The sequence below is a fragment of the Malaclemys terrapin genome, chromosome 1 (genome assembly GCF_027887155.1).
Source record: "Malaclemys terrapin pileata isolate rMalTer1 chromosome 1, rMalTer1.hap1, whole genome shotgun sequence".
Lineage (NCBI taxonomy): Eukaryota > Metazoa > Chordata > Testudines > Emydidae > Malaclemys > Malaclemys terrapin.
In genome coordinates this window covers 96,934,611-96,946,995 of record NC_071505.1, presented here as the reverse complement: position 1 = coordinate 96,946,995, position 12,385 = coordinate 96,934,611, and the positions used below count along the sequence as shown (strand labels likewise).

The 12,385-nt window shown below is 50.6% G+C and overlaps 1 protein-coding gene across 1 annotated transcript; it reads left to right on the top strand.

Annotated features, from left to right (window-relative positions):
• Window positions 1–1,100: 1,100 nt before the first annotated feature.
• Window positions 1,101–12,002, top strand: LOC128830442 (hibernation-associated plasma protein HP-25-like). The gene is made up of 3 exons (XM_054016271.1): window positions 1,101–1,406; window positions 8,518–8,679; window positions 10,127–12,002. The coding sequence occupies exons 1-3, from the start codon at window positions 1,394–1,396 to the stop codon at window positions 10,627–10,629; spliced, it is 678 nt and encodes a 225-aa protein (XP_053872246.1). The 5' UTR covers window positions 1,101–1,393; the 3' UTR covers window positions 10,630–12,002.
• Window positions 12,003–12,385: the final 383 nt, after the last annotated feature.

The following is a 12,385-nucleotide window of genomic DNA, read 5'->3' as shown; positions in this document are numbered from 1 at the left end:
GTTCTGGGTCGATTACAAAGGTTAATTCCCCTGTCATAAGTAGGGTCAGTACCCGCTGTCGCCAATGATGTAAAATTCAACTCGTTGAGCTGCAGCCTTCAGCTCACTGACTACACAGAATGTGTGGGTGTATATGCACGTCTGAGTGGAAGATGCCTTTTTGTTCTTTGAGCTACCTCCCACATACTTGTATCTACTGCTCAATCATCTATATAAGAGTTAAGTAGTCGTAGAATTAAAGGATGCTTCCTGTAGGCTTGGCCAATATTTACATGTGGTGTTTCTGAAGCATTAATAAAAGTTGAGCGCCATTAAGGAAATCCATAGGAGTGCTTTGTGACAGGGCAACGGATGCAATCAGAGGTGCAACTGCAGTATGTGTGGCCCTACCATAGAGAGTTTTAATCTAACTAGCTCAAGTAACAATAGTAGCCAAGCCACAGCAACATGCGGGCTAGCCACCCAAGTACATTCTTGCACTCACTGGTAGGCTTGTATTTGAGCCACCCAAGTACATTCTTGCACTCACTGGTAGGCTTGTATTAACCCAGGCTGCAGCCCATGCTGCCACAGCTTTGCTGCTCTTGGTACCTGTGCTAACTAGATCAAAGCTAGTTTGGGTATCTCTACACAATCCTCAGTCACAGGTCCGATTGCAATGTAGATTTGCCCGAAGTCTCAACAACACTTTTTCTTGCACATAACTATTCCCCCCCCCCCCCGCAGGAAATTTAATAAAGACAGCTGGTCAAACAGGCCTGTATACTGATATATCATGTTTATGTAAACCTAGGCCTCTGCATTCCTGAACAATAGTCTATTCTCTACTTGGCTAAACCAGCCTGTTTTTTTCCTTATAGTCCCTTTGTTCCACATTCAGCCTGCCAGAGTATGTCCCACAGCGATAGTTGGCAGAACAAATAAGGAAATGAGCCAAATTCACCCTTAGTGTAACTGTCTTAACATCAATGGAATTATACCAGGGCTGAATTTGGCTCAGTACCCAAATACAGCAATTAGAGTAGTCACTAATATTTGTGTTAGATATAGCCTGTTGTTTTTCATTACTGTTATTTAACACGATACAGCAACTAGCAGAGTGGAACAGAGCAGTCTTACAACTGTACACCCCGAGATCATAATGAGAAAACAAGACGCAAGCAGGGAATGTATCCTGTTGGTTGGAGGAGTGTCAGTACTAGAACAGCCAGGGTCACAGTAGGTCAAGTGTGTACAAAGCAGCAATAAGGGAAGCTGTTTAGTCATAGCTGCGTCTTTGAGGGTCCTAAGCAGAAGGGTGAGGAGCAGAATACAGTGATTCAGGAAACAGGCTCTCGAAGAAGCTTGTTTCTCAGCTGCCGGGACGTCACGGGAAAGACAAGAAACTCACAGCATGTTTTTATCAGGTGGGTTTCGTTCTTGAGGAGATACGTGGCTTGATTCTCCTCTCATGCTGGGGAAAAATCAGGAGTAACTCTGGGCATCAGCGGAGCTCTCCCAGTGTATAATTGGGATAGAGAGGGCAATCAGGCTCTACACTCCTAATTAATACAGTGGGCTTAATTGTGGCTGTTAACACCCCAGCACTGGGAAGTGTGGCTTTGTGTGGGGAAGGCTGCGCACCGCACCAAGGCAGGCTCCAAAGGCATTCTGCAGGCTTCAGTCCTGAGGCAGGAACAATGGCTCTGAGATCATGAACAGCTCAGTAGCAACTGTGATATTCTTTGAAAGGGTGCAACGTTTGTTCCTTGCTGTGCAACTGTATTAGGTCAGACATCTGGGGTGAAATCCCAGCCCCAACACAGTCAATAGGATTTCTGCCACTGACTTCAGTGGGGCCAGGAGTTCACACCTCTAGTGTGGAAAGGGGCTGCCCAAACCTTTTAGGGAGCCTAGAGTTGCTAGTGCTACCATTATATAACTTTCTTCTACTCTGCCTCTCCCCCCCCCTTTTCCTTCCCCCCAGATCCTTTGTACTGAGATACAAGACCACCCTTATTTTAAGACTTTGTCCCACATTTGTAAGATCTCTGGGGCCTACTGCCCTGTGTTTGTAGAATGCCTAGCACAATAGGGCCCTGATCTTGGGTGGCCCTTAGGCACTACCGTAATAAACGTGATTAATGATGATTTGAGTAGTGGTAGGCTGAGAAGTACTGTGCAGTTCACATCCGGGAACCCCAATCTATATGGCTGTTTTTGAATTTTGCTTGCAGAAAAAAGACGGTTACTCACCGTTGTAACTGTTGTTCTTCGAGATGTGTTGCTCATATCCATTCCATTAGGTGTGTGCGCGCCGCGTGCATGATCGTCGGAAGATTTTCTACCCTAGCAACACCGGCGGGTCGGCTGTGGAGCCCCCTAGAGTGGCGCCTTCATGGCGCTGAATATATACCCCAGCCGACCCGGCGCCCCCTCAGTTCCTTCTTGCCGGCTACTCCGACAGTGGGGACGGGGGGCGGGTTTGGAATGGATATGAGCAACACATCTCGAAGAACAACAGTTACAACGGTGAGTAACCGTCTTTTCTTCTTCGAGTGCTTGCTCATATCCATTCCATTAGGTGACTCCCAAGCCCAACTTAGGTGGTGGGGTCGGAGTGAGACATTGCTGTGTGCAAAACTGCTGACCCGAATGCAGCATCGTCTCTGGACTGCTGCACTAGTGCATAGTGAGCTGTAAACGTGTGGACTGATGACCAAACCGCCGCTCTACAAATGTCCTGTATCGGAACATGTGCCAGGAAAGCAGTTGAGGAGGCTTGGGCCCTCGTGGAGTGAGCGGTGAGGTGCGGTGCTGAGACGCCTGCCAGGTCATAGCAAGTCCGGATGCAAGACGTAATCCAGGAGGATAGGCGTTGTGAGGAGACCGGTGAGCCTTTCATTCGGTCGGCCACTGCAACGAAGAGTTGCGTCGTCTTTCTAAAGTGCTTTGTGCGGTCAATATAGAAGGCCAGGGCCCTTCGTACGTCCAGGGAATGCAAACGTTGATCCTGGCGAGTGGCATGTGGTTTGGGATAAAAGACCGGGAGAAATATGTCCTGGTTGATATGAAATGGAGAAACCACCTTAGGGAGAAAGGCAGGATGTGGACGAAGCTGCACTTTATCCTTATGGAAAACTGTATAAGGGGGCTCGGATGTAAGCGCCCTGAGTTCAGAAACGCGCCTTGCTGAGGTAATGGCTACGAGGAAGGCTGTCTTCCAGGATAGATACAAAAGTGAACAGGTGGCTAGTGGTTCAAATGGAGGACCTGTGAGTCTGGAGAGAACCAGATTAAGGTCCCACGTCGGGACGGGCTGACGCTGTTGTGGGTACGTCCGGTCTAAGCCCTTGAGGAATCTAACGACCATCGGGTTAGAGAATACCGAGGACGCGAATTCCCCTGGGTGAAAGGCTGATATAGCAGCCAGGTGAACTTTGACTGAAGATATCGCCAACCCTTGCTGTTTTAGGGAGAGGAGATATTCCAAAATGAGAGGAATAGGTGCCTGCAACGGGGGCGTGGCTCGTTGTTCGCACCAACATGAGAACCGTTTCCACTTGGCCAGGTACGTGGTCCGTGTTGAGGGCTTCCTACTGCTCAGCAGAATCTGTTGGACAGAGTGCGAGCATTGCCGCTCTGCCTGGGTGAACCATGGAGCAGCCACGCTGTGAGGTGGAGTGATTGCAGGTCGGGGTGACGCAGCCGACCGTGGTCCTGAGAAATGAGATCCGGACATAATGGAAGCGGGATCGGAGTCTGAACCGAGAGTTCCAACAGTGTGGTGTACCAATGTTGTCTCGGCCACGCTGGAGCGATCAGAATTACCTGTGCCTGGTCTCTGCGCAATTTGAGCAGTACCTTGTGGACCAGAGGAAACGGAGGGAAGGCATAAAACAGGTGGTCTTTCCAGGGAAGGAGAAACGCATCCGAGAGGGAGCCCGGAGCTCGACCTTGTAGGGAGCAGAACACGTGGCACTTCCTGTTGTCTCGAGATGCAAACAGGTCTATCTGGGGAAACCCCCACCTCCGGAAGATGGAATGTATGATGTCCGGACGGATAGACCACTCGTGTGTCTGGAAGGACCTGCTGAGTCGGTCCGCTAGAGTGTTCTGGACTCCAGGGAGGAACGATGCCGTGAGATGGATTGAGTGGGCGATGCAGAAGTCCCACAGGCGAATGGCCTCTTGGCATAGAACTGACGAACGTGCTCCTCCTTGCTTGTTGATGTAAAACATGGCCGTGGTGTTGTCGATGAGAACTAACACACAACGGCCACGTAGTTGATTGAGAAATGCCTGGCACGCCAGGCGCACCGCCATCAGCTCCCGAACATTGATGTGCAGGGCTAACTGGGGTGCAGTCCACAGGCCCTGGGTATGGTGTTCGTTGAGATGGGCGCCCCAACCCAGAGATGAAGCGTCTGTGACCAGATGCAGAGAGGGTTGTGGGGCGTGAAATGGCATCCCTTCGCAGACCACATTGTGATCTAGCCACCAGGTGAGGGAGGTCAGGACCGAGTTCGGGACCGTGACCACCATGTTCAGGCTGTCCCGATGTGGACGGTATATTGATGACACCCAGGTCTGGAGTGGGCGAAGCCGAAGTCTGGCATGCCTGGTTACGTACGTGCAGGAAGCCATGTGACCCAGCAGGGTAAGGCACGACCTCACCGTGGTAGTTGGGAAGGCCTGTAGCCCTTGAATGAGGCTCGTGATGGTGCCAAAGCGGTTGTCTGGCAGGATGGCTTGTGCACGTCTGGAGTCTAGAACTGCGCCGATGAAATCTATTCTCTGGGTAGGTTCTAGAGTGGATTTGTCCTTGTTGAGTAGGATGCCCAACTCGTTGAATGTGTGCACTATTCTGTGGACGTGAGCTTGAACTTGCTCTTTGGTGCGACCGCGTACCAGCCAGTCGTCTAGGTACGGGAACACCTGTATCTCCTGCCGACGAAGGTACGCTGCCACGACAGCCATACATTTTGTGAACACTCTTGGGGCCGAGGATAGGCCGAAAGGAAGGACTGCAAATTGGTAGTGCACCGTGTTTACCACGAATCGCAGGAAGCGTCTGTGAGGTGGGTAAATTGAGATGTGAAAGTATGCGTCTTTCATGTCGAGGGCGGCGAACCAGTCTCCAGGATCGAGGGAAGGGATAATGGCCCCCAAAGAGATCATGCGGAACTTCAACTTTACTACGAATTTGTTGAGTCCGCGCAAGTCCAAGATGGGCCGCAGACCTCCTTTGGACTTGGGGATCAGGAAGTAACGGGAATAAAATCCCCTGCCCCTTAACTCTATCGGAACCTCCTCTATGGCCCCCATGGCCAGGAGCGTAGAAACCTCCTGTATAAGAAGTTGCTCGTGAGAAGGGTCCCTGAAGAGGGACGGGGAAGGGCGGTGGGAGGGGGGGATAGAAGAAAACTGGATAGCGTATCCCTTCTCCACCGTGCGGAGGACCCAGCGGTCCGAAGTTATAAGGGACCAAGCACGGTGGAAGTGGGAGAGGCGATCCCGGAAGGAGGGGGCTGGATCCTGGGGGATGACTGGGGCGCCGTCCTCGACCGCACCTTCAAAAGTTCTGCCTGGGGCCTGAAGGTGGTCTAGGTGGCCCTTGGTTTTGGCCGGGTTGAGGGCCGGTCCACCTTCTTCTACCACCTCGCCCTCGCCTCCGGGTCGAGTCCTGTCTCTGACGAGGCGGGGGGGGGGGGGGTAGAAGCGCTGAGGCTGCGGCCTAAATGGTCTGCGCTGAGGGCCCACAACATGCATCCCCAGGGAGCGCATGATTGTTCTCGAGTCCTTGAGGCTCTGCAGGCGAGAGTCCGTCTTGTCCGAGAACAATCCATGTCCCTCAAAGGGCAGATCCTGTAGGGTTTGCTGCAGCTCCGGAGGCAAACCCGAAACTTGAAGCCAGGAGATCCTCCGCATAGCGATACCCGAAGCCAGGGTCCTCGCAGCTGAGTCTGCTATGTCCAAGGAGGCCTGCAAGGAGGTCCGAGCCACCTTCTTACCCTCCTCTACCATGGCTCCAAACTCCTCCCTGGACTCTTGGGGAATCAACTCCTTAAACTTCCCCATAGAGTTCCAGGAGTTAAAATTGTAACGGCTCAGTAGCGCCTGTTGGTTCGCCGCTCTAAGTTGCAGCCCTCCGGCTGAGTAAACCTTACGGCCAAACAAATCGAGCCGCTTAGCCTCTTTTGATTTAGGCGCTGCAGCCTGCTGGCCGTGGCGCTCTCGTGCGTTCACTGATGCCACCACCAGTGAACACGGTTGGGGGTGGGTATACAAGTATCCGTAGTCCTTAGACGGGACAAAGTACTTCCTTTCCACCCCTCTCGCTGTGGGAGGGATAGAGGCAGGAGTTTGCCATATCGAATCCGCATTGGTTTGTATCGTGCGGATCAGAGGTAGCGCCACCCTCGATGGGGCATCCGCTCCGAGGATGTTCACGATAGGGTCCTGTACTTCCACTATCTCCTCCACCTGCAGGTCCATATTACGGGCCATCCTACGCAGGAGATCCTGGTGAGCCCGAAGATCTATCGGAGGGGGACCCGTACATGAAGTGCCCGCCACTGCCTCATCCGGAGAGGAGGAGGAAGATGCCTCCGGTGGTACTGGATCCAAGGGGGGGTCCTGATCCCCCTGCTCTTGGGCCGGAGCATCACCTGTACTTGGGTCTATGGTGTCAGGTGGCGTGGACACGGAAGCCTCCATGCCCCCTGGCGGAGGCCGAGAGATGGTGGATTCTGGGGCCCTTCTAACCGAGTGACCCGAGCGAGAGGTCGATGGTATTGGAGCCCCTTGCTCCTGGTGGTACGCCCACGGGGTCCAAAATGACCAGTGAGATGGTCCATGAGAGTGGTCCTCTGCCATCTCCTGCCAATGGCCCAAGTTCCGTTCCTCGGTTTGCCCTTGACGGGGGTATGCCGATCTCGACAGGTCCTCCGAGGAGCGAGACACCGATCTTGACGGCCATGGCGGTGCCGAGAGAGATGAAACGATCCCCGTGGGCTGCGGTGCCGCACGGTACCGGTCCGGAGATGATCTATCTCTGCGCGGTGCCGGCGAACGGTGCCGGGACCGCGATCGGTGCCGATGACCTCGTCGGTGCCGGGAGCCGGATCTGGACCTCGACGAGGACCTGGAGTATGCCCGGTGCCGGGAGCGGCCTCTCGACGTCGAGCGTCGACCGTAGCGGTGCCGAGAACTACGTCTCGACGTTGATCGGTGCCGACGATCATAGCGGTGCCGAGACGTAGAACGGTGCCACGACGAAGATCTTGGCCGCGAGTACGACCGGTGCCGAGGTGATATTCGGTGCCGGGACTGCGAGCGGCGTGGGGACCTGCTTCTGGACCTGGACCGGTGCCGAGGTTCCAGCCCTTGTGATGGAGGGCGCATCAAGGCAGGTTTCCCCCTTGACTGGACCGGGCGGGTCAACGGTGCCGTCGGTGCCAGTGGTTGAGGCGGTGCCGGCTCCGTGAGAGCTATCAAGTCTCTCGCCGCCACGAAGGTCTCCGGAGTCGACGGGAGTTGTATTACCGCCGGTCTCGGTGGAGACGCTATCTGCACCGGACTCAACGGCCTCGGTGCCGGAGTCAACAGTGCTGGAGGCACCTGTTTCCGGTGCTCCACCGGCGCACTCGGCTCTACCCCCGGCACTGGGGGAGCCGGCGTCTTCGGCACAGAGGTCCCCGTCTTATGGGCTTTTTTATGCCCCGGGGATAATGACCGGCATCGAGGTGCCTGCTGTGGTGCCGACGAGGTCCGGTGCCGGGGAGGTTTGTTCGACACCGCCCGCGTTGTCGGCATTGCCGGTGCTGCTGGGGCACTGCGCACCGAGGCGCTAGGTGCCGGGGCCTGGCTCGTAGAAGGAGTGTCCGGGCTAAGTGCCGCCTCCATCAGGAGTTGCTGGAGCCGAAAGTCCCGCTCTTTCTTGGTCCTTGGTCTGAAGGCCTTACAGATCTTGCACTTATCTGTTTGGTGGGACTCTCCCAGGCACTTCAGACAGGAGTCGTGCGGGTCGCTCGTGGGCATAGGTTTAGCGCAGGAGGCGCACTGCTTGAAGCCGGGAGCTCTGGGCATGAGCCCGGGCCCGCGGCCGGGGGAGAAAGGGGGCGACGACCCCCTTAGTCCCCTGGACTATTATAACAAATCTAACAACTTTAAAAACTATTTAACTATTAAACTACAAACACTAGAACTATAACTATAACTACAACTGCGAATAACTAACTAAGCTAGGGAGAGTGGAGAACAGCTATGCCGCGCTCCACAGTTCCAACGACCGTCAGGGGCGGTAAGAAGGAACTGAGGGGGCGCCGGGTCGGCTGGGGTATATATTCAGCGCCATGAAGGCGCCACTCTAGGGGGCTCCACAGCCGACCCGCCGGTGTTGCTAGGGTAGAAAATCTTCCGACGATCGTGCACGCGGCGCGCACACACCTAATGGAATGGATATGAGCAAGCACTCGAAGAAGAACCACTGTTAGCAAGCTCTAATGAATGGCTTTCCCCTTTCTCCCGCTCCAGGGGTCTGGATTTTAGCTGTTTCCGTCACTGTGGCAGTACAGGAAAAAACCCCTCTTGCTCTATGTATCCCAGGACCCCAAGGTCCTCCTGGGAACAATGGAGTTCCTGGTCATAATGGGCTCAATGGGGAGAAAGGGGAGAAGGGACTCAGAGGGGAACCAGGTAAGTCACATTTAAGTGAATCATTTCACGCTATACCAACTTTTGATAGCACCATTTCACCAGTTTCTTATTCAGAATTCAGTACATTGCATATTTGGAACAACCAGAAACACTTCATAGCAACAGTTACTTAGTGATAGAATTATGATCCTAAGATCAGAGATTTGCCCTTTCTGAAGGTAGGAATATGGTATGTATATATATTAGACACCAGATGTACAGCCGAGAAATGCAGTAAGAGACATTTGGATAACAACAGCTAGGAATGGTTTCATCATGGAGAGGCATTGCAGTGAAATACTGAATCCTGAACTGGGTTTTTGGCAAGTAAAAAAAAACAACTTACCTCTCAATCCACCTTAATGGCCTCCCAAGGGAGTGAAAATGTTTGACACACTCTCCTGGTGGTTTATTCCTAATGCTCTGGGTTAGTCTTAGTGTTTAGGCTCATGAAGCATTCTCAGGTGGTGGTGGTGGGGGCATTGGGTGCCCACACATACATGTTTCAGGCAGTTCTGAGGAGATAAGGGGTTATATTAAGGATGGAGCCAGGGTATTGCTGTCCTTCAGTGATTCCCCCCTTTTGCAATGCTGTAGGAGCTTTAAAAGGGCACAAGACAGGGAATAAAACTGGTTGGGGGGGAAATTTCCTCTGTGAAATTTTTCTTCAAAGTTTACGATTTTCCCTCCTCCCCGGAAAAAATAAATAATTTGTTTTGTTGTTGAAAGTTTGTTTTGTCAAAAAAATAATCTATTGGGGGAGAAAAAAAATTGATAATTTTTTGACCAGTTCTATTAGGGAAGCTCTTGAGCTAATTTAAACTGCTCAGGGGGGCAATCCAGAGGGGAGGTGATTTGCACAGCCCCTATGCTGGAGCTGCAAATCACCTCCCCTCTGACCCTGCCTTACATCCAGCACTGGATGAATTCCACTGTTTTAGGATAAATGATCGCCTCCTTGCTCTGAGACACCAGAGAGAGGACAATATCCACCCACAGAAGTGTTAAAGACAGAGCACTACTCACTCTTCATCCACATACACACCTGTATACACACATCCCACCTGAAAATGCTTCATGAGCCTAAACACTTAGCCACACACCAGAGCATTAGGAATAAACCACAAGGAGTGTGTGTGTCAGTCAAACATTTTCACTCCCGAGGACAATAATTAAGAGTAGAGTGTTTTCTCTAGAGTTAAAGCTGAGGTGTTTTACTTTGAACAGAGTTTATGGGTATGGTAGGAGTATTTCTCTTACTTTAGGGAGTTTGAAATGCTTTAAACTGTAGTTTATCCCACCCTGGTGGGCAGTGTCTCTAACTGACCCACTGCAGGCATTGTCAACAAAGAAGTTTTTGGGGATTTTAAATGAGTCACATCTGAGCAGGATGAGAACAAATGGAAAAGTATCTGCTTCTAGCTCATTCTTTTGTAATCCTTTTCAGGTTCCACAGGAATGCGTGGGCCACAGGGCCCTCCAGGAAAACTAGGTCCAATGGGACCAAAGGGCGAAAGTGGACAACCAGGTCCCACCGGCCCACAAGGAAGCCCGGGAGAATGCTCACCACGTCAGAAATCTGCCTTTGCCATGAAACTCGCCAAAAACTATCCAGCTCCTAAACAACCCATTATATTTCATCAAATTTTATACAATGATCAGCAACATTTTGATAAGGCCACAGGAATTTTCACTTGCCAAATACCTGGAGTTTATTACTTTGGCTACAATGTGGAGTTGTACCGGGACATCACGTCCATTCAGCTAATGAAAAACAGCCAGGCAGTGATAGGATCATATCAGACCACCCTAAACTCTTATGAAAATATGTCAGGAAGTACAGTCCTTAAGCTGGAGAAGGGTGACAGGGTCTGGTTAGAAGTGAACCAGGAAAATAATGGAGCGACACACACAAGCTACTTTTTGGGTTACCTGATATTTGAAATTTAGATTTCTGCAGAACTTCTGAATTAGCCTCACCATTGTGTCAGAATTTAAGAGATGAGGAAAGTATACCCAGGGGTGGGGTAGGGTAAGGGGGGCAGGAGGTTTTGTCAGGGTCTGATACTATATTATAGCAGCATCGGTTATTATGGTGGCACCGCCTACTATTATGGTTGCCCTACACTTCAGTTTTCTGTTGTTTATAACTTTCCCAAACTTTAATCATTTGGGCTGAAAATTTCCATGCCAGGTACCTGACTCTCGTTCAATGTTTTTGGAAAATGTCAGCCAAAACACTTTAGCCGATTCTGAGAATGAGTATAAGGGAAAATACATTTTGCCTGTGTTAAAAAAACTCTGGTGACTTTTTCTTTGAGAATCTCTAATTCCTCCATACTTTGGAGCAAGGTCTTGATATTTGGCAAGAGAATGGCCTTTGTTTCAGGGATGTTCCTGTTGGCATCCCTTTGAAAATCTGCCCAAATTTAGCCACGTTATAAGGCTTTGAAAATTTGCAGTTCACACATGCTCAGTAGACACTTCCTAGAACTCCACAGCTAAACTCCCAAAAGATTCCATCTGTGACGTTGCACTCCATATGCTTTATAAAAATATGTTTATAAGTGTGAATATGATGTAACTGAAATATGCTTTATGCAAAAGATCTCTTGTAAGGTATAATTACAGAGCTTATAATCTACTGAGTGTGTTCATTCCATTTGTATGAATGTATCATTCTTGTATCTGAAACTAGGAATATGAAGTATAACTCTGAGATTTTATTGTAATTATGCAAAGTGTGGGCCACTAATGGTGGTTTAGAATCTTGATAGCTCCCATTGACTAGGACGATTGGTTGTAAATGGTTTATTTACCTGCAAGCCTTCCGGTATACGTGCGGACCAGCCCTGGAAGAATGGAGGGGGTCTCACAGGACATGTGAACATGTCACCTGATACTGGAATCCATCTTAAACCTGGTGCTTTTCCATTTAGAAGGAGGGGTGGGAACCCAGAGAGACAAAATATTCCCGCCTTGTGCCAAAGATATAAAAGGTGGTGGAAGAGAACAAAGAGGCTCCCAGTAATGAGAAAGCCCTTGCCTTTCACCTAAGATTCCTGCTGGAACTAACAAGGACTGTACCAGGGGAAAGGATTGGGCCCAGACTAGGAAGGAGTTTAGTCTGTGAAAGAAGCTTATTGGAACATCTCTAAGGGTGAGATTTACCTGTAATCAGTTTCTTAATGTATTAGGCTTAGACTTGTGTGTTTTTGCTTTATTTTGCTTGATGATTTACTTTGTTCTGTCTCTTATTACTTTGAACCTTAAAGCCTCTTAAATCTTACATTTTATACTTAATAAAATCACTTTTTTTTATTAGTAAACCCAGAGTAAGTGATTAATACCTGGGGGAGCAAACAGCTGTGCATCTATCTCTATCAGTGTTATAGAGGGTGGACAATTTATGAGTTTACCCTGTATACGCTTTATACAGAGTAAAACGAATTTATTTGGGTTTTGGATCCCATTGGGAGCTGGGTGTCTGGGTTTCTGGAGATAGGTAATCTGCTGAGTGGTTTTCAGTTAAAACCTGCAGCTTTGGGGGTGTGGTTCAGACCCTGGGTCTATGTTGCAGCAGGCTTGCGTGTCTGGCTCAACAAGGCAGGGTTCTGGAGTCCCAAGTTGGCAGGGAAAACGGGCTCAGAGGTAATCTCAGCACATCAGGTGACAGTCCCAAGGGGGTCTCTGTGACCGAACCCAT